The sequence below is a fragment of the Gymnoscopelus microlampas genome, assembly GCF_963454915.1.
Source record: "Gymnoscopelus microlampas genome assembly, contig: SCAFFOLD_114, whole genome shotgun sequence".
NCBI lineage: Eukaryota > Metazoa > Chordata > Actinopteri > Myctophiformes > Myctophidae > Gymnoscopelus > Gymnoscopelus microlampas.
In genome coordinates this window covers 15,021-38,213 of record NW_028155745.1, presented here as the reverse complement: position 1 = coordinate 38,213, position 23,193 = coordinate 15,021, and the positions used below count along the sequence as shown (strand labels likewise).

Here is a 23,193-nt window from a genome sequence, read left to right as displayed (position 1 = left end):
ACACACACACACACACATACACAATTCAAACACATAAGTATCCCTTCCAACTAAGGCTTCCATCATTAATACAGTACTTAAGCCCTATACACTTTGTTGTTGTGTGCCGAAAAAAGAAAACAGCCAATCTACAAGCTTTTAGATCTGAGCTTTTAGATCTAGATCTTTCTCCTATAATGACACGTCCAAAATACGGACACCAGGTTCAAAGTGTTTAACAATGCGGAAAATGCAGTTGATACATATAAAGAAAAACACTACAGTGGACATAGCCTGAACCAATCTTTTTTTAAGGTACTAGATTACAGTAATAGGCTTAATATAGGGGTGTAAATATTTGGGATCAAAGAACATAATGATGGTGCAATGTTTCTTTTTGCTCTGCCGCTCTCGTCAGGAAATGGTAAAAAAGAAAAAAGGGCTTCAGCATCTTGGCAAACATTCTGATTCCACTCAAAGTGTAGTGTTTAACTTACAGATTTAAACACTTATATACTTTGTTAACCGGGGTCCCCCAGGGGTCTTTACTCCTTTTTTCCCCTCTAAGTCTGCATCAAATCTCTTCGCTGAAATATCTGATCTATACGTTCAACGTGTGAACTTGTAGGTTGGCGATTTTTGCAGAATGGTTGCCTATTATGACATGGCCAGAAAAGGGATGCTATATAGGGTTCATGTGGTTACGATTAAGGTACAAAGTACAAAAGTGGGACTGCCCCTTCAGCATCAGATATTTGTGACTTTTTGCCCATGAATGAGGTCAGTACAACGAGCTCCCTGACACAGTGTGTTGTGATTAATTGACAGCTGTTACGTCACACACACACACACACGAGCGTCCGGTTGACCTCTTCACCTCCTACACTCAATGTGGTTGAGCCATGTGGAATTGCCCCTTCTCATCTTCAGTGCGTATTATGCTACGGACCCATACACCGTACATATTCACACACACACACACACACACACACACACACACACACACACACACACACACACACACACACACACACACACACACACACACACACACACACACACACACACACACACACACACAGCACATGCAGGCACAAGTGATTTGTCTATTCTTCCATCACAAGCTGCTTAAGAACTGTTGTTTTCTAATAACAGCTCCTTAACATGCTATGTTGTCATTCCTGGAATTGGATCCTGGAATTCCTGGTAAAGACTAACCAATGTCTTACCAGGAATTCCTGGTAAGACATTCCTGGTAAGACGTTGAGAGCAGGTAAAGTAGTCTTTACCTACTCAACGTCAAGGCATCTAGTGCTCCCTATATTTTTATGTCAATATACTTTTCTACTTTTACTCAAGTACATTTTGAATACCTGACTTGTACTGGTGGAAAAAGTACTCAATTTTTTTACTTAAGTAAAAGTATCAATACTGCAATGTAGAAATACTCTGTTACAAGTAAAAGTCCGGAACTCAAAATTGAGTTGAGTAAAAGTACAAAAGTATTGGTATCAAAATATACTTAAAGTACAAAAGTTAAAGTACTCATTATGCAGTACAGTATGTCATATTTCAAAGTTTTCAAAATGTCTAAAAATCTTTTGAAAATAGCAGATCTACAAGCTCACAATGCGTCGCATCGCGACGTATTGTGAGCTTATAGATCGGCTATTTTCAAATGGCCGAAATGTATACAATCTACAAAGTAACTAGTAACTAAAGTTTTCAAATTATTGTAGTGGAGTAAAAGTACAATATTTGCCTCTGAGATGTAGTGGAGTAGAAGTAAAAGTACTGAAAATTGGAAATACTCCAGTAAAGTAAAAGTACCTCAAAATTGTATTTAAGTACAGTACTTGAGTAAATGTACTTAGTTACTTTACACCACTGCTTGTACATTTCTTCATTGTGGTATGGTACTTAAAAAAGATGTGAGTAGGCTACTTCTTCCACCACTGGTAATCACCACGGGAACAGCATCAAATGTTCACTCTATAATGACTGATACAGTAGGTGGTGCCATGAATGGCTTACATGGGTTTGTAAAGGTAGCATGAGGATACCGTTTGTGTGTTTTTCTTCTAAACACAGCATAGGTTTCAACATGTTTTCTGTAATAGTCCTTAAACAAATAGATAGATAGATATACTGTATAGATAGAGCAGTGTCTGGCTCAGGGCCGACTGTGTCAAATGGGATGGGTGGTATTTTAAGAGGATGTTTATTCGAATGATCAATGAATCAATCCGGCATGCACCAATAGAAGTGACTTAAGGTAACACAATATACTTTAAGTTCCTATTTATGGTATAATTTAAAATCATTTTTCAAGGTTTGGAAAAATGATATGTATTATTTTCATGATTAATTGTCTATTATATATTATTATTGGGTCATCTCGGTCCGTCTGACAGATCGACTTCAAACTCGGCACGTGCGTCGCAGACGACCTGAGGGAGTGCAGTGCCCGGCGCCGAGACGGTCGGATACTGTAGGTGGTTGTCCTGAACCACCAATCCGACTGACACACCCATATACAGTATAGGCACGCATTATGTGGGGATCCGGTTGTCCAGAACCGCCAATCTTACGGCTGACATGGAACTCCATATATGGGCATAAAAGAGACACTGACGGACAGATACAGACATCTCCATAACGGGCATAAAAGGGACCCAGTCAGACAGACAGACGGATACAACGGGTACTCTGACAATGGGTACAATGGGTATTGTACATGGAACTCCATATATGGGCATACAAGGGACACAGACAGACAGCGGATACTCTGACAATGGGAACTCTGACATTTCCAACTTGCATCGTCCCCGAGTAGGCCAGCCTACAGTAGTAATCAATAAAATCTTAGTGTTTTGCCAATTATTTGGGGAGCTAAATATCGCAATATCCACACGGCCCACCAGTATGCACCGGACCACAAGTCTGGGATTCAGACGGACAGACGGGCGAACAGACAGACAGACAGACACTCGCCATTTGTCGCACGACAAAATATATGGGGCTTAAGTGGTTAAATACATGCAGGCAACTGAGAGAAAAGCGCAACAGATTTTTCACTTCTTGAACATGAGATGTTAGGCTGTAAAACTAGGTCAGTAAGTATAAATGACAGGTACAACTACCAACAGCATAATGACCCATGGTTGCTAAAGCACACACACACACACACACACACACACACACACACACACACACACACACACACACACACACACACACACACACACACACACACACACACACACACACACACACACACACACACACACACACACACACACACACACACACACACACACACACACACACACACACACACCACTTAGGATATCGTTCTATACACAGCCATGGCGGTCCTGTCCCTATCCAAAGACGAGAGCTCAGTTTTGCTTGGCGGAGGGCGCTTTATCATTATTGCATTTAACCCATTAAGACCTGAGGCTGATTCTACAAAATGCCTTCTAAAATCAGCAGTTGGCACACTTTCGAAGATTTTTCAAAAAACTTTCAAAAATAGCAGATGTACAAGCTTGTGTATCTGCTATTTTTGAACAGCCAACGCTCAAAATAGAAAAATTACACAGGCGCTTTCCCGGATTGAATGGGTTAAAAAATTGCTCAGAGGGAAATCGGAACATCTAGTTATAGTTTTCCTTTCTGCCTGTGTTTATAGTCATCACTGTGATGGGGACGCAGTCAAATTCCCATCCACTTTAGAATAATTTAAATCTTTAAATGGCTGTGTTTTGCATCCTAGGTGTGATGACGGGGGAGCTTAAGGACACCCGGGACTAGGGTCTGATGCATTTCCTGAGGGGAAAAAGCAGAAAACAAAAAAGTGTTTAGCGTATTAGCGTCGACTGCTAGTCATGGGAGGTGAGAGCAGACGCATGTGGAGGCAGTACTTCTGAGGGCTGCTGTTCCTGCTGAGTAAGGGATTTCCTTGAACTATACTATACCTGCCAGAGGCTCTCTCTGTGTGTGTGTGTGTGTGTGTGTGTGTGTGTGTGTGTGTGTGTGTGTGTGTGTGTGTGTGTGTGTGTGTGTGTGTGTGTGTGTGTGTGTGTGTGTGTGTGTGTGTGTGTGTGTGTGTGTGTGTGCTTGCATTACTATATTTGTGAGGACCAAGGTTATAATAGTTTGGGATTTTTCATTTTAGTTTAGTTTTAGTTTGTTTTGAATATTACTTTTCTAATTCTAATTTACTTTTTAGAGCAGATTTGCTAGTTTTTAACAGTTTTTATTTTTGAAAATGCTATTAGTTTTAGTTCTTTTTTATACTTTGGGTTATTTGTCAGGTGCAGGATTGAAAAGGTAAGTATTGTGTAATAAAACATAAAAAAAACAATAGCATTTAAAAATGTATTCAACTGTTATAAATAAACGAAAACTACGGGCATTTTGTCTATAATTTCAGTTTGTTTGAGTTTGTTTTGTAAACATACAATACAGTTTCAGTTAGTTATCGTTTATTTTTTTTTATTCTAGTTTTTATTTAGTTCAGTTAACGAAAATGTTTAGTTTTTGTTATTCCGTTAGTTCTGTCGTTAACTATGGACCAAATGTCCACACAAGTATTGTAGAATTTGAGAAATAACCTAGACGTTGTGAAGACCATTTTCCTGTTCTTCACAAGAGAAATTGTAGTTTTGAGGTTAGAAATATTTTTTTGGGGGGGTTAGGCTTTTTTGGGTTATCAAAAGTTTCAGATTGGGATTTGTGTTTAGGATTAGAGATTCAGAAGTGTGTTAGGGGTTAAGGTTAAGAGTTTTCCTTATGTTTTTCTTAGTCGGGCGGCGAGATCTACAAGCTCGCAATGAGCTTGTTGTGAGCTTGTAGATCAGCTATTCTGCGGTTTCTTTCAGCTATTTTCAGTGGCACGTGTGTGTGTGTGCCTTTTATTACTATACTTGCAAGGGACAAAATGTCCCCAAATGGAATTTTGAAAACAGACATTGTGAAGGCCATTTTCCAGCTTCTCACCAGAGAAATGCCTGTTTTATGGTTTAAATAAAGGCTTTTGGGGAGTTATGCTTACAATTAGGAAAATATTCAGGTTGGGGTTAGTAGTAGGCATTCAGAGGTCAGGTTTAGGGGTTACGGTTAGAGATATGCCTGATTTATATTTAGCTGCACGCCAGTGTTGGGCACCGAGAATAGTCGATCAACAAGTTTTTGGCTTCAGGGTTAGGGTAAAAAAAATTACAAACATTGAAAAAAATAGCAATTTTGTGTTGTCGTGTGTGTGCGGGTGTGTGCGTATGCGACTATGCTTCACCAAGTCTTATCTGTAATTAGGCCAGAACAAACAGCAGCAGAATCTCAGAGGCTGTAAATCACTCCTGAGAGGGAGAGGCGCCCAGTGACACACACACACACACACACACACACACACACACACACACACACACACACACACACACACACACACACACACACACAGTCTGAGACTTGTGAGAGTGCGCATGTGAGTGTCTCTGAGTGTCTGTGAGCCTCTCTGAGTGTGTGTGTGTGTGTGTGTGTGTGTGTGTGTGTGTGTGTGTGTGTGTGTGTGTGTGTGTGTGTGTGTGTGTGTGTGTGTGTGTGTGTGTGTGTGTGTGTGTGTGTGTGTGTGTGTGTGTGTGTGTGTGTGTGTGTGTGTGTGTGTGTGTGCACACGCATGCACGTGCACACACACCCATATACAGTATAGGCACGCATTATGTGGGGATCCGGTTGTCCAGAACCGCCAATCTTACGGCTGACATGGAACTCCATATATGGGCATAAAAGAGACACTGACGGACAGATACAGACATCTCCATAACGGGCATAAAAGGGACCCAGTCAGACAGACAGACGGATACAACGGGTACTCTGACAATGGGTACAATGGGTATTGTACATGGAACTCCATATATGGGCATACAAGGGACACAGACAGACAGCGGATACTCTGACAATGGGAACTCTGACATTTCCAACTTGCATCGTCCCCGAGTAGGCCAGCCTACAGTAGTAATCAATAAAATCTTAGTGTTTTGCCAATTATTTGGGGAGCTAAATATCGCAATATCCACACGGCCCACCAGTATGCACCGGACCACAAGTCTGGGATTCAGACGGACAGACGGGCGAACAGACAGACAGACAGACACTCGCCATTTGTCGCACGACAAAATATATGGGGCTTAAGTGGTTAAATACATGCAGGCAACTGAGAGAAAAGCGCAACAGATTTTTCACTTCTTGAACATGAGATGTTAGGCTGTAAAACTAGGTCAGTAAGTATAAATGACAGGTACAACTACCAACAGCATAATGACCCATGGTTGCTAAAGCACACACACACACACACACACACACACACACACACACACACACACACACACACACACACACACACACACACACACACACACACACACACACACACACACACACACACACACACACACACACACACACACACACACACACACACACACACACACACACACACCACTTAGGATATCGTTCTATACACAGCCATGGCGGTCCTGTCCCTATCCAAAGACGAGAGCTCAGTTTTGCTTGGCGGAGGGCGCTTTATCATTATTGCATTTAACCCATTAAGACCTGAGGCTGATTCTACAAAATGCCTTCTAAAATCAGCAGTTGGCACACTTTCGAAGATTTTTCAAAAAACTTTCAAAAATAGCAGATGTACAAGCTTGTGTATCTGCTATTTTTGAACAGCCAACGCTCAAAATAGAAAAATTACACAGGCGCTTTCCCGGATTGAATGGGTTAAAAAATTGCTCAGAGGGAAATCGGAACATCTAGTTATAGTTTTCCTTTCTGCCTGTGTTTATAGTCATCACTGTGATGGGGACGCAGTCAAATTCCCATCCACTTTAGAATAATTTAAATCTTTAAATGGCTGTGTTTTGCATCCTAGGTGTGATGACGGGGGAGCTTAAGGACACCCGGGACTAGGGTCTGATGCATTTCCTGAGGGGAAAAAGCAGAAAACAAAAAAGTGTTTAGCGTATTAGCGTCGACTGCTAGTCATGGGAGGTGAGAGCAGACGCATGTGGAGGCAGTACTTCTGAGGGCTGCTGTTCCTGCTGAGTAAGGGATTTCCTTGAACTATACTATACCTGCCAGAGGCTCTCTCTGTGTGTGTGTGTGTGTGTGTGTGTGTGTGTGTGTGTGTGTGTGTGTGTGTGTGTGTGTGTGTGTGTGTGTGTGTGTGTGTGTGTGTGTGTGTGTGTGTGTGTGTGTGTGTGTGTGTGTGTGTGTGCTTGCATTACTATATTTGTGAGGACCAAGGTTATAATAGTTTGGGATTTTTCATTTTAGTTTAGTTTTAGTTTGTTTTGAATATTACTTTTCTAATTCTAATTTACTTTTTAGAGCAGATTTGCTAGTTTTTAACAGTTTTTATTTTTGAAAATGCTATTAGTTTTAGTTCTTTTTTATACTTTGGGTTATTTGTCAGGTGCAGGATTGAAAAGGTAAGTATTGTGTAATAAAACATAAAAAAAACAATAGCATTTAAAAATGTATTCAACTGTTATAAATAAACGAAAACTACGGGCATTTTGTCTATAATTTCAGTTTGTTTGAGTTTGTTTTGTAAACATACAATACAGTTTCAGTTAGTTATCGTTTATTTTTTTTTATTCTAGTTTTTATTTAGTTCAGTTAACGAAAATGTTTAGTTTTTGTTATTCCGTTAGTTCTGTCGTTAACTATGGACCAAATGTCCACACAAGTATTGTAGAATTTGAGAAATAACCTAGACGTTGTGAAGACCATTTTCCTGTTCTTCACAAGAGAAATTGTAGTTTTGAGGTTAGAAATATTTTTTTGGGGGGGTTAGGCTTTTTTGGGTTATCAAAAGTTTCAGATTGGGATTTGTGTTTAGGATTAGAGATTCAGAAGTGTGTTAGGGGTTAAGGTTAAGAGTTTTCCTTATGTTTTTCTTAGTCGGGCGGCGAGATCTACAAGCTCGCAATGAGCTTGTTGTGAGCTTGTAGATCAGCTATTCTGCGGTTTCTTTCAGCTATTTTCAGTGGCACGTGTGTGTGTGTGCCTTTTATTACTATACTTGCAAGGGACAAAATGTCCCCAAATGGAATTTTGAAAACAGACATTGTGAAGGCCATTTTCCAGCTTCTCACCAGAGAAATGCCTGTTTTATGGTTTAAATAAAGGCTTTTGGGGAGTTATGCTTACAATTAGGAAAATATTCAGGTTGGGGTTAGTAGTAGGCATTCAGAGGTCAGGTTTAGGGGTTACGGTTAGAGATATGCCTGATTTATATTTAGCTGCACGCCAGTGTTGGGCACCGAGAATAGTCGATCAACAAGTTTTTGGCTTCAGGGTTAGGGTAAAAAAAATTACAAACATTGAAAAAAATAGCAATTTTGTGTTGTCGTGTGTGTGCGGGTGTGTGCGTATGCGACTATGCTTCACCAAGTCTTATCTGTAATTAGGCCAGAACAAACAGCAGCAGAATCTCAGAGGCTGTAAATCACTCCTGAGAGGGAGAGGCGCCCAGTGACACACACACACACACACACACACACACACACACACACACACACACACACACACACACACACACACACACACACACAGTCTGAGACTTGTGAGAGTGCGCATGTGAGTGTCTCTGAGTGTCTGTGAGCCTCTCTGAGTGTGTGTGTGTGTGTGTGTGTGTGTGTGTGTGTGTGTGTGTGTGTGTGTGTGTGTGTGTGTGTGTGTGTGTGTGTGTGTGTGTGCACGTGCATGCGTGTGCACACACACACACACACACACACACACACACACACACACACACACACACACACACACACACACACACACACACACACACACACACACACACACACACACACACACACACACACACACACACACACACACACACACACGCACACACGCACACACACACTAATCCACATGTAAGAATGCAGGTGTGTGTCTGCAGGTGTAACTTTGTGCGTGAATTAGGTAGGTGTTCTTGTGCGCTTGTCAATTATACTGAAACAATATCAGGCCATCAAATAGATTTCCAGGAGATATACCACTGTGAGTGACTTGTAATTACATCACATTGTAACATTGAAATGTGAGTGTTTAGCGTGACCCGCAAGTACGTTGGATCACAAACAAAACGTACTCCAACTTCAGAGGACATAATGTATACATTTGTAACTTTGAGAGTGTACAAATGTAATCAAATGGAACACATTTGTACTCTCCCAAAACATGTGGCATTGTGACGTGTTGTGAGCTCGTGGATCTGCTATCTTTGGCGAAGAGATTTTGTGTAGATGGGGGGAAAAAAAGTGGACCAATTGGAGAGCTGACACATGTCCAGTTTCAGGGGCGCCGTTTTTTGGACCAATAGTAGTTTAAGCTATTCAATCCAGGAACGCATTAACTGTGTCATTTTAGATTTTTAGTTATGACCATTATTTTACACTTTGGCTATTACAGTATGTTGCAATATATCAGTGGTTCTCAAACTTTTTCATATCAAGGACCACCCAAAATGACATGAATTTGTCCGTGTACCCCCCCCTCCCTCAAAATATTTTGTTCCAGGGACCCCCAGAAGCAAAGATTTGAGTTAAAAATGTGTATATATATATATATATATATATATATATATATATATATATATATATATATATATATATATATATATATATATATTAAAAGATTTGCAAAAACTTTCATGATTTAAAAAATAAATAGCAGATCTACAAGCTCGTAGCGCTGCACTCTGTGCTTGTAGATCTGCTATTTTTTTATAGCCAAAGAAATCTTAAAATGACACAATGCGTTCCCGACTTCCCGGTCTTATGTCTTTCATGTTAAGGACCCCCAAATTAACACATAATAGCCCGCTGACCCCCATTTGAAGAGATTCGCCATGGACCCCCATAATAGAATATTTTTACAACTATAGCACTTCTCAAACATTGAAATTTCAAGGACCCCCAGTTTGATATGCACTACTAGGCCACGGACCCCCATTTTATACCATTTTGATCTCTGGCACCCCCAATCTACACTGTAGTATCATCAGTGTTAATTCTCTGAGAGCGTACGGGTCCATTTGGTTCCATTTGTACGCTCTCATAGTTACAGACACATAAGGGTCCATTTGGTCCAACATTTGGCTGGTGAAACCCCTGGAACCCCCCTTCAAGGACCCCTGGGGATCCTCGGACCCCACTTTGGGAACCACTGGTTTAAACTATCTGTGATTCAACTGGCATGCGGGGGGTGAGTATAGATAATGACATCATTTTCATTTCTGGGTGATCTATTCCTTTAAAGTGATACAGTATCTTGACATTCTGAAATTAAATATATAGAACTTCATGGAGGAACACTTCTCACCACATGGAACCAAAGAAAAAAGAAGGAGAAAAAAGGTTTCCACTATTTTATGTTCTCCTAAAATGGCTTGCCAGCATCCTTGTTAACATGGTTTGTTAACACCATTGAACACTGATAGCAGGGCTTAAAGGAAGGCGCGCTGACAACGTTAACAAGCTGTTTTCCACTTACGCTAAAGTGCAAATACAGATGCGAAACTGTGCGAAAACTGGTCCTCGGCGGAGACTCGTACAGCATTAAAATTCAAAATGTCAAGGTATCCTTTTTTTTTTTTTTTTTTAAGACGGCGTGATCTGTGGTTGTGTTCATGACCTAGTTTTCTATAGACGCTATAGGAACACATGAGAGGCCATTTTCCAGGGGAGAGAGAGAAGAAAAAAAAACACACGTCTTCAGCCAACAGCTGTCATCTCAATCCAGTGTTGTTGATTCTGTCTTCAAGCTCCATAGAAACTACCTGTCCCAAGCTGTTGAAGCGCTGGCAAGGGGTACTGCCATTGAGCAATGCTTTCACAGCGCTCTCATAACACTGAATGAGTAATGTCTTTCCAGCGTTGCTTCACATTAATGTATTTGCAGTGCACTGTTATCATGTACAGTAGAGCGCTCCCAAAAAGCCTTCCCCCTTGCACTTCCAAGAAAGTGGCCCTACTTCAAACCAATGCTCTCGCGTAAACGGCTCCTCTCTCTCAAGGCTGAACCACTTCAATGGCTTCACGGCTGGCAGAGGGACAAAAGTAACTGAATAATGAAGAAGGTATTGTCTAGCTAGGGGATCCTTTCAACTCTTGAACTTCGCTGCGCTCTCCACTGTACTGTGCGTGGCCTTGTGCGCTCGCCAAATGATACAGACTTTGTAGTCTGAGGAGGGGAAACCATTGTCAATGTGGTGTGGTCATGCTGGAGTTTATAGAATATAAGAGACAGAGAGTAAAAGGGTACGTTTGGCGATTCAAGAGTAAAGACCTATATAATAATTAGCCTCTCACAGTATGGCCCATAAGGGGCTTCAAAAGCCTGATATCGTTTAAAATTGGTTCTGATTTCATGAGAGTTCTGCTATCACACATACATTGAGTGATGTTAACCTGGAAGTAACAGTAGTATTTTTTCTCTGCTGCAGCACAGGATGCTGGGGGGTGTGTACAATAACTGCGGCAATGGACTGAGCGTTCTGTACTCAGATTGTAATACTATGTTGCTGCTCCGGTGGGAAGAGTTGGGGATTAATGTAATCTCCAAAATGTACTGTGGGAGGTACAGCAGCAATACACTTACGTACGCTCACTCACTAACAACCCTGTGGAGTTACCTTGATACACCCAGGGGTGTAGTGCTATATGAGCCCCCCCCCCCCATGTATTAACATAACTATTCTCAACGGGCCAAGTGAAATTAATAAACAACTAGAAAAAAAGTGCTCTGGTCTCCACCAGGTTAGGTACATTATTGTGGCCTCCTGGTGGCGCTATATTAGGCCTGAAAAGGGTGTCATTTCTTCTTAGGCCTTTCACGGCAATCGGACACTGCATTCATGATTTGAGGCATTTTGTTCCACAAATGTGTTTTGCTAAATTAGACCTGCTGGTGGCGCTATAACAGGCCAATGTGAAAAGGGTGCCATTTCTTCCTCGGCCTAGTGGCAATGTGCGTGTGAAATTTCACAGGAATCGCACGCTGCGTTCATGATTTGAGGCATTTTGTTCAAAACGGACCAATCCTGCAAACTTTGGAAGCCAACCTTAGCCAATGAGGATGGAATATGGAAAATCGGACAGATCCGTGTTGATCACATGACTATAGAGATACTGTGTACCGATTTGCATGACGTTTGGATAAAATCTGTGGGAGTAAATGGGTTTTGCACAAATTGGCTCTCTGGTGGCGCTATAACAGGCCCATGTGAAAAATGTGGGCCAGAGGTTCTGAATTGGCATCCAGGGAGTGTGTGTGCACAGTTTCGGAGCGACCGGGCCAGTGGTGCCGGAGATTAGCTGTACACAGACGGACACACACACACACACGGACGGACAGCGGGTACTCTCGCCATGCCTTTCGGCCTGGCGGAGACAATGACTAACTATGTATGCACTTTCCCATTAATACCAGCCTGCAGGCCTGTTTACTTTGACTAATAATACATCATCTTACTGAATAGTCCATCTGCCGTGCAGGAAGTATAAAATAGCACTACAGGATACACCTCGTTGGACTAAATGTTTACAGCGACGCCATGATGAATTGAGGACAGTGTACCACAAAGGAAACAAGACCCCTGGGTGCTTTTTGTGGCGTCCGTCTAGCATAACCTTTCACAGTACAACCTGTTACTGTTAACAATCTAGTGAATAAAGTATTCAATCAATCAGTCAATAGTACCTCGTCATCCAGGTAACTCTGGAGCCTGAAGTCTCAGTGGGTCTAAGTCATTGGTTCTCAAAGTGGGGTCCGGGGACCCCCATGGGTCCTTGAGGGAGTTCCAAGGGGTCCCCAGCTAAATGATGGATAGTTAGGAACCAAATGGACCCTTATGGGTCTGTAACTCTGAGAGTGTACAAATGGAACCAAATGGACCCGTTAGGGTCCATTTGGTTCCATTTGTACACTCTCAGAGTTAAACTAACATTGATTTTACGATATAAATTATCTATTTTTATTTTTGTATCAAAATTATTTTTGTATCAAAGGTGGGAGTATCTTTTATAATTTTTATGCTCCTTCATCTTATTTTGATAATCTATTATATTCTCCATTTCTTTTTAAAGTGCATTGTTGCACTCTGATTGTATTTTTATTCAGTAAATCACTTTGAATTGCCTTGGTGTATGAAAAGTGCTGTATAAATAAAGCTGCCTTGCCTTGCCTTAAAAGATTTTTTTTTAAATCGGGGATTGTCTGCCTTGTCAAACTGTACACTACAGAAAACTGCAGGTCTGCTGCCACTCTTATTTCTTTTCTTTTAAATCACAACTAAAGACCCTTCTCTTCTGCACTGTAATTGTATTTGTTATTTTTACTTACTCTGTTTTATGCATCCTAATGTCATTGTATAATTGTGTTTCCTTTGCTTGGTGTTTTGTGCAAGAGCACATTGCATTGCCTTGTTGTTGAAATGTGCTATACAAAAGGTAAAAATGTTTTACTTTTTTTACTTAAAAAAAAAAAGAAAGGAGGAAAATCTGGTCTTGACTTGACAGAATAGCACAGCGTGGGTTGGCAATTCTCCAAAGAGAGATGAAAATAACTCCCCTTAAAGGTAGGGTAAGTGATATTCCTTTGGCGTCTGGCATTTTGTTTTAAAGTCTGCACTGGTGAGACTCAAAAGGTTTAAAATAAGTGTTAAAAAACGATATATTCTGATAGTAATCATTACTACAAACTTTTCACACACACACAGCACTTGCGCGGCCAACACTGTCTCACCCCAAAAAGTCATATTGTGAATTATTGATCAAACGTCAGACGGTGACTTGAAGGGGGTACCCTACCCTTCCAGTCAAACGGTGCCTTCCCGGGCACTTCCGCACTCCAGGAACGCGGAAGTCCAGTTCTCAGACCCAAGCCGGTCCGCCAAAAAACTGTTAAAACGACGGAAGCACTCCGTCTCAAGCGGACTTGAGCGATGGGAGGGACTTGCCGAGCTAGTCGCCGTGCCGATTGAGCCAACTCAGCGGCGTTCAAGTTACTGTATGTCTATAGGGACAGAATCGTAACTCATATTCCCCAAAAGTCAACATGTGCCTTATTTGCCCCCCCCTTCAAGTCACAGCGTTGGTGCGGCGGAGTTCAATGTTCAAATCTGGGATAAACAAGCAGATAATGAGTGATTCCATTTTTCCAGTAAACGTAGCAGTTTCTATTAACCACTATATACAGTACTTTGTTGAGGTGGGTGGGTGGGTCCCCCAGAGGTCTTTACCTAGCCCCCTCCTTTTCCCTCCTCTACACAAAATCTCTTTGCCGAAAAAGTGAGCTTACTGTATATGTTGACCTATATGACATGCCCAGAATAGGGACACTAGAGTTCAAGTGGTTAACACAAACAAATAGAGCATAGCGTTAGTTCTGGCAGGACACGACATTCAAGCTAGCCTCACCCACTGCTGAGAGTCAGCTGATTCCTGCCAAGCCCTCCCGTACAGCTGACGCTCCAGCTCATTATCTTTAGAACAGTGGTTCTCAAACGTTTTGGTGCCAAGGACCCCCAAATTGATGTAGGCCTATATTTGGCCGCGGACCCCCATCTGAAAATGTTTTGTGCCAGGGACCCCCGGAAGAGAAGATTTATGTTAAATGTTTTAGCAGATGTGCAAGCTCGCAGCGCGGCACTTGTGAGCTTGTATATCTGCAATGTTTTTAATAGCCAGTGTATGAATTATTATTACATTTATTTTATTAGTAGTATATTTAAGGCCTAATATTTCTACAAATGCTAAATATTGCTACAAAACCTGTGATAGCAAGTCATTTTGGGGATAAACAAGAACATTTTTTTCTATTTTGCAAAATCGATTGGGTGGGCCAGCTTTCTATGTGGGCAGGCCCACCCATGGCTGCGCCCCTGGCTACTACTCTCACCAATAGCAGCAGGGATGCAGAGTGCACCCATTAAGGGCGCGCGCACATGCACCCAGACATCTGTCCACTGTCTGCAACTTACATTTTGAATTGGTCGAACCAGTGCATCTTAAATTTATCAGGTCTGTCTGTGTGTGTGTATGTATTTGTGGGTGCATCTAAACGCTATATGCTGGTGCACCTACGTATGATATGAAAAAGTTAGCCGCACCAGTGCAACCAACTACCAACTACCTCCCGACCTTTCTGACCTCCTTCACTACTACGCCCCCTCCCGCTCCCTCAGGTCTGGTAATGCCAACCTCCTCGTCGTCCCCAAGACAAAACGACCAACCCGGGGTGACAGGGCTTTCTTTAGAACTCACTCCCAGCTCACATCAAAGCTTCCGCCACACTTGCAATGTTTAAAACCACCCTCCATACTGAGGTTAAGGTTAGAAATAAGGTTAGGGTTTATAAAGGCATAGTTTTACTGAGGTTGCGTTTAGGAATAAGGTTAATGTAGGTTCAAGCATAGTTTTCCTGAGGTTACTGTACGTTTAGGAATACCTGGTTGCGACCGTTCTGAGGGCGCCAGATTTTACGTAGTTATTAACGTACGTTTTAAGTAGTTATTTCTTAATAAAGTTTTTGTTTGTTTTATTTTGTAAAGAGACTTTGAGTATCTAGAAAAGCGCTGTATAAAATGGATGTATTATTACAAAGGCTGGAGCCCTGAACAGGTAACACAATTACCCAGGCCAGAAGGACTCTCTCTCTCTCTCTCTCTGTCTCTCATGTGACGTGACTTTGTGTACTGCTGTCCCGGCGTGTGTAATGATCATTAACTCTCATCTGACGATGTTAGACCGTAACACATGTGGGCTTGTTGAAACAAAAGCCCAAAAAAAATGGAGGCCTGCTAAGCAGGGAGGGTTCCCCAGCATTTAGACCTGAGGGGAGCCTTTAACGTGGATCTCAGGCACAAACACGCAGCTCCCGCCCCGAAGCCATTTCTCTTACCACATGAAGATCGCTCTATAGTCTTGTGTCTGTGCACGCACCTCACAGACCCCCCCCCCCCACACACACACACACACACGCCTACAGTATGTATCCTTATGGTAATTAAGCACCTGAGAGGGTGGGAGTGTAGGAGGGGGCAAGTCTGAGCAAAAGATCACCTGCAGGGCACCGAGGCAATTACCAGACCTTGACAACATGGGAAATTAGAGGCGCACACACACAGAGAGAGAGAGAGAGAGAGAGAGAGAGAGAGAGAGAGAGAGAGAGAGAGAGAGAGAGAGAGAGAGAGAGATGCAAGGGAACAATTAAAAGTGAGTAAGACGGTGCAGGGCAGTTAATAATTATATTAATAACTTTACGTCGCGTAGACCAAAGATCAGAGAAGAAGCCTGTGACCAGATGTTTGTAAGTATCTGGTTCAACTTGGATATTAAGCTTCCCAGTTGCATCAAAAGAGTAACTATACCGTCTCTAGGGGGCGCTCTGGTAGCACAGGGGGTGAAGTTCCTGCCCACCACTGCAGAGACAAGGGGATTGAATCCTCTACATTGGTTCTAAAAACGTTCAAATTCATAGTATTTTGTATTTGTTCCATGGACCCCCATAGAAGATAATTTGCGTTAAAGTTCCAAAAATATTCCAAAATGTTTCAATTGTTTCAAGATTCTTTAGAAAATGGCAGCTGGGGGGAAGGAGGGATTTCCCTTTGAATGAGAGATGCTTGGTTTCCCATAATGGAGACCCGGGTTCAAATCGAAGCTTGAACACAATCTACAGTATTGATTGATCATTAAAAAAGACACGCTCACAGTCGGATGTTCGATCCCGGGCTCTCCCAGAATTAGTGTTGAAGTGTCCTTGAACAAGACACTGAACCCTTGCATGGTTTCCTCCGCCATCGGTGTATGAATGTGTGTTTAACCAACCCTGCACCGGTAACCGCCTTCCATTCCGACATCCCACTACTCCGACTACGTGGCTTCCGCGTGCGGTTAGGGTTAGGGTTAGGTATAGGGTTAGTAACCGTCGGAAAGGCGACATGTCGGAAAGCCGACATGTAAACCCCTGCACCATTTACCATTTATCTAACACGGCAGCCGAATCGTGGTCAGCTGGGTAGGCCGTGAACACTTTTTTGAGATTTTCAAGTGGGGGAAAACGTTGGGGACCGCTCTGCTTTAGTTCGCCAGATACTGGATGGATGCCCCCGATAAAAGACGCCACTGAGTGTATTTGCCACGGCCTCTGCTCCAGTCTCTGCTAACAAGCTATCATTCCCCCCACTCTCCTCTCATCCTCGCTTTGAATCAACTGCCAAATTGCACTGTTTCATCTTTCATAAAGAACAAAGCCATGGAGAGCATCCAGAACTGACAGTCGTGTCAAAGGCCCAAAATAGCTACAGTATAACGCCTGATTTATACTTAGTTCTGCGCTAGTGCCTCACACAGAAAATAGACTAAATCTACAAGCTCACAACGTGTCGTGTTGCGCCGTAGCAGCGAGCTTGTAGATCTAATGTTTGCAGTGCGAGGCATGATGCGCGACCGAGTATAAATCAAGGCTTAATTGCTACAGTAAAAACCTATAATGCTGACACAAGCATTACATCGGGTCAGATGTTTTGCAACAAGCACATAGGGCAGATAATGAGGAGACACAAATGGGGAAACATATGCTCCTTCTGCATGTATGGGGGGGGGGTCTAATGTATCCTAATGCACATGTGTGGCAAGCTAAACTTCCGCCAGTGATTTTTAAATAATGTTTGTCAGTGACATGGAGAGAGCACTGGGCCAGACAGCAATCAGCAACATCTATAATGCAGATTGCTACCTAAATACATGGTCTGTTTCTAATTTAGCCTTTTGCTAACAGATGAGATATCCTTCGGTTGGGGGTCATGCCTATATGTTCCCTCAGTTAGGCTTGGGGTTAGGGGTTAGGTTTAGGGTTAGTGTTAGTTTTGAGGGAACATAGGGCTGAGAGAACATACTGTATAGGGCTGAGGGAATATAGGGCATAGCAGAGGCGTCCATTTTGTGGTGCCACAGATAGGAAACAGATACATTTTTCCCATAGATATTTTAAAAAGTATTTACATAAATGATTTTAAGCCATCCAGGCTCCGGGTGAATCATGACCATAACACATTTGATTATGTGTAAAAAAAAGAATAATAATTGAAAAATGCAAACAAGGGTATTTGTTAAATGTAAGTATATAATATAATTCAATATTCAAATATTTGTTTACACATAATCAAATGTGTTATGGTCATGATTCACCAGGACGCTGCATGGCTTGGTTCCAGGCTTAAAATAATTTAAATAAATATTTTTGGATATTTTCTATGGGAAAAAATGTATGGGCTTTCTATCTGTGGCACCACAGAATGGCCGCCACTGCTACAGTGTATGCCCTATAGCAGTGGTTCTCAACCAGTGGTCCGGGGACCACCAGTGGTCCTTGGCTGGGTACCAGGGGGTCCCCAGTGAAATTAATTAACATGGAGTCACAATCATTTAACCACTTAGCTTTGGCTATTCAAAAATAGCAGATCTACAAGCTCATAGCGCGGCCACGCTACAAGCTTGTAGCTCTGCTATTTTTGGGAAAAACAATGTTGTGCATATCTTTGAATATACATTTTTAAAGCAAACATTTTTAACTAAAATCTTTGCTTCTGGGGGTCCCTGGCACAAAACATTCTCAGGTGGGGGTCCGCGGCCAAATGTATATCAATTTAGGGGTCCTTGGCATGAAAAAGGTTGAAAACCACTGCCCTGTAGGGCTGAAACTAAAGAAACCGTTAAGTCTGGTTTAGTATAATGTTCTGATAGTGGATTGATGAACGCTCGGATGTGCAAAGCATCATGCCGTGACATTTTTGTGTGAACTGTACCGACGTGCACACAATCTATCTTTTGTGTGCGTGTGTACTGTGTGGTGTTGGAAAACTCACACACGCTAACCAAACCTTGCCTGGATACATAGTTCAAAAGTTCAAAAGAAAAGGAAAAGTGTTGAAAGGTTGATTGACTGAATTCATACATCACCGCGTAATGATACAATGGCACGAGCCAGAGGTTTGCAGTGTATCCAATCATAGGCAGGGGGGCTGTGGTGGAAAAAGTACTCAAATGTTTTACTTAAGTAAAAGTATCGATACTGCAATGTAGAAGTACTCCGTTACAAGTAAAAGTCCGGAATTAAAAATATAGGATATATATAGTATAGTATAGTAATATAGGAAAGTAAAAGTACAAAAGTAATGGTATCAAAATGTACTTAAAGTACCAAAAGTAAAAGTACTAAAATGTTTGAAAATAGCAGATCTAACAATTCAGATCTAACAATGAGCTCACAATGCGTCGCGATGCGACGCATTGTGAGCTTGTAGATCTGCTATTCTCAAATAGCCTAGGTATAAAATAGGGCTAAAGTGGTAAATGTATGTTTTATAATAATATAATAATTTATATCTGCAAAGTAAGTTCTCAAATAATTGTAGTGGAGTAGAAGTAAAAGTACTGATAATTGGAAATACTCCAGTTAAGTAAAAGTACCTCAAAATTGTACGTAAGTACAGTACTTGAGTAAATGTACTTAGTTACTTTACACCACTGGGCAGGGGGCTGAACCGCTTACCTCTCCCATTTTCCCACATCTTTTTATATTGTTTTTCAACCAAATATTGCTTTGTGAGAGAAGGGGAACATTTGACTGATTTCTCACAAAATAATAGTAATACCGAGAGCTTGATAGGCAGAAAGTTCCACGCTCCAATCCAACTGCAAGTGGAGCAGGCTAGTGGAAATAATGAGGATGTTCTGCCCGTCCTAAAGATCCAAGACTAGTTGATTGGAAGGATTTTAAATTGCAAGCATCAGTCTCCGTTGTTCCCAGGCCCTTTTTCTCATTTTGAAAGACAGAGAATGCCAAAGTTGAGCTGTTTTTACAAACAGAGGAGGAGAGTTTATAGCAGCTCACAATGTACCTGCATAAAATGTATGCAGATAAATCAAAGTCACAAAGACAGTGTTATGAGGATTTTGAAGAGGACTAATGTTGAAAAACTGTTGGTAAAACGCTTTACTTATTTTTAACTGGAAACCACTTATAATGACCATAACAATAAAACAAATAAATCCTATGTTAAAATCGGCTTACGGATGAACGGTGGACATTACAAACGTAACATTCCCGAATGTGTGGAGAATGTTCCGGCAGACAGTTATATAGACTTGCTGATGTCACTGATGATGTCATCGCCCTGTGATATCAAAAGCTCAGACGGGGTACATACAACGTGTAGCTTTTACCATCGTTATAAATAAACAGGCACGGGCCTACTGTGGAAATCTGCAAGTCGAGAACGAAGCAAGTCGGGAATGCATTCCCCACCCGTCTATACAATACCCATTGTACTTGTTGTACCCGTTCTCAGAGCACCCAGTGCAATACCCACCATCATACGTCCGATCGACTAAATATGGAGCTACGGGATCCCTGATGTCGTGAGAAACTGCTGACGTCATGTTAATGATGCACATGGCCATATGCAAATGGTGTTCTATTGTACATGCCACCTTATCATCTCTTATTATGTCCAAAACTGTGACTTTTCAGGATTCAAATTCAAATATAGCAAAAGTAGCAGATCGATAAACCTCAAACCGCGTTGCTTCGCGCCGCGCTACGAGGTTGTGGATCTGCTACTTTTGATGCTTTTGTGTGGCGCTGTAGGATGGTCAAGTAGGGCGTTCATTTACGAAAAAACACAAAAAGGTCAAATATGGAGATAAGAGGTTTCTGCCCGACAGCAACGTTATGAGACACATATGTGAGACAAAGCTCCATCAATCCGTAAAGCCGACGGATCAGGCCCTTCAGGGAAGCCGATGCCTAGACTCCCCCCAAACACAGAGATTTGGTTCGTCCTCCACAGACCACATCCGTGTTTTTGTATTTCTCAAAAAACGTTGGTCTGACCGAATTGCCTCTCGCCATTTGCACACCCTTGAAGTCAATCGGTCCAATGGCACCCGAGTTATGCCCAGGACAGACACACAGAGGTTTCTGCAATTTATAGATGGATATATTTTTTTATATCCACAGTTTGACAATTCTGGCTATTGTCACGCTCCAATCAGGCCTTCGGAATGGGCGAATGGGGTGATGATTTGACAAGCTGTGAAGCTTTATATTAGAGGGAAATTGTATTGTAAAATGGATGGTATTTTCAAAAAAACATTGAGCAAGCACGATTTACTATATAACCAGCCAAGTAAAACAATGGGTTTTTTAATGCCTTTTATTAAATGGTTTTGATCCGGTACTCCAATCAATCCATGAAAGTCAAATACTGGCAATTATAGGAAATCTCTGAGCGTATGTGGGTTGTGAACCATGGCTGGGGGTTCATCGAGGGGATAATGCTTGTTTTCACTCACAGATGTGGGTCTGCCACTGCCTGCCAAATATGTTGCGTATGTCAACATGCATTTTCACGAATCAATAATGACCCTTTGTCCTCAATAAGTATAATGTGCGAGAGGGAGGCCTGACAATTTCCCCCACTCCCTACTGATCTGGGGCTTTTTTCCCTGTGGTTACTGTGACAAAAACATGATTGATTTTTACTGTAAGCTGTGGCTTTCCTAAAAACAAAAGAAGTGATGCAGTGAAAATCTGAAGACTGGCAGAAATACTGAGTCAGTGTCCAAAGGAACGGCATTGTCGTGCTGGATTGGGTATGCTTTGGTTTTCAAAATGCTGATGACTTCAAGAAATTGCAGTCCCCTGATAGTTAACCAGTTTCAACCTGGTGTCCCTATTCTCAACATGTTCAGGAATAACAGAAAGAAAGCAAAAATAGCATATCTGAGAGCTCAACAACACATCACGGCGGGAAGCATCGTGAGCTTGTTGATCTGCTATTTTTGCTATTTTTTGTATGACTGTGTATCCATATATATACCCACAATAGTGGAAGAAGTACTCAGATATTTTACTTAAGTAAAAGTAGCAATACCACGGTGTAGAAATACTCTGTTACAAGTAAAAGGCCTGTGTTCAAAATTGAGTAAAAGTACAAAAGTATTGGCACCAAAATATACTTAAAGTACCAAAAGTAAAAGTACTAATGTTGGAAAATAGCCGATCTACAAGCTCACAACGCGGCGCGATGCGACGCGTTGTGAGCTTGTAGATCGGCTATTTTCAAATAGCCTATGTATAGAATAGGGCTAAAGCGGTTAATGTATGTTTTAAAATATAATAATTTATATCTGTAAAGTAACTAGTAACTAAAGCTTTCAATTAATTGTAGTGGAGTTAAAGTACAACATTTGCCTCTGAGGTGTTGTGGAGTAGAAGTAAAAGTATTGAAAATTGAAAATACTGAAGTAAAGTAAAAGTACCTCAAAACTGTACTTGAGTACAGTACTTGAGTAGATATAGAGTAAATATACTTAGTTACTTTATACCACTGTATATATAGCTACACACACACACACACACACACACACACACACACACACTAAAGCCTTAAAGGACAACTTTTCAGATATATGTAGTTTTTTTTTAAACTCACCGTTTGCCTGGCTGTCCTGACTCCCGGCGGCCGCGGCGGCGTCCATGTCCACTTTGTGCGCGCACCTCCCCAGGCCCTGTATGAGTTGCTGCAGGGGCAGGTCAGCGTTGGCGTTGGGGTAACACCTGAACCCCGTGGAGCACCTGGGCGTGTAGACCCCGCACAGCTCCCCCTCCAGCCGGGCGCACACCCCGCAGCAGCCGCAGCCCGGCTCCCTCACGATCCCGGTGGGACAGGCAGGTTCGGGACAGGCGTTCTGGCGCTCGCGCGTGCAAACCGGGCATCGGAAGATCAAGTCCTCAAGCAGGACGCCGGGCAAGGCGAGGTACGCGAACAGCAGCCCGATGGTGAAGTATATGAGCATTCTGGCGTTCCACTTCGGTTTGTTATATAGTGCCTAGCAGGAATGGAGACGACCCATTGAGGAGGATAGTGTGTGTGTGTGTGTGTGTGTGTGTGTGTGTGTGTTTGTGTGTGTTAGGATCCTCTACCAGTCAGTGGCCTGTGGGTAAACAGGTGAGAGCTTCCGATCAATGCTGACAGGGACGTCCTATCTGCTGTCATGTTACTGGCTCACTGGATGTCAAAAACACTCACGCCTTTGACTCTCAAATATTATGACACAACCA

General features: G+C 42.1%; 1 protein-coding gene across 1 annotated transcript in view; it reads right to left on the bottom strand.

The window, feature by feature from the left end:
* Positions 1-22,928, bottom strand: part of LOC311041296 (insulin-like growth factor-binding protein 2-B) — a gene marked incomplete at both ends in the record, with an annotated part of 37,463 nt that extends 14,535 nt beyond the window's left edge. The window contains one exon of the mRNA XM_084086203.1: positions 22,565-22,928. Within this exon, the coding sequence (XP_083942329.1) occupies positions 22,565-22,928 (364 nt within the window). The remainder of the gene's footprint in view (positions 1-22,564) is intronic.
* Between the last annotated feature and the right edge of the window lie 265 nt (positions 22,929-23,193).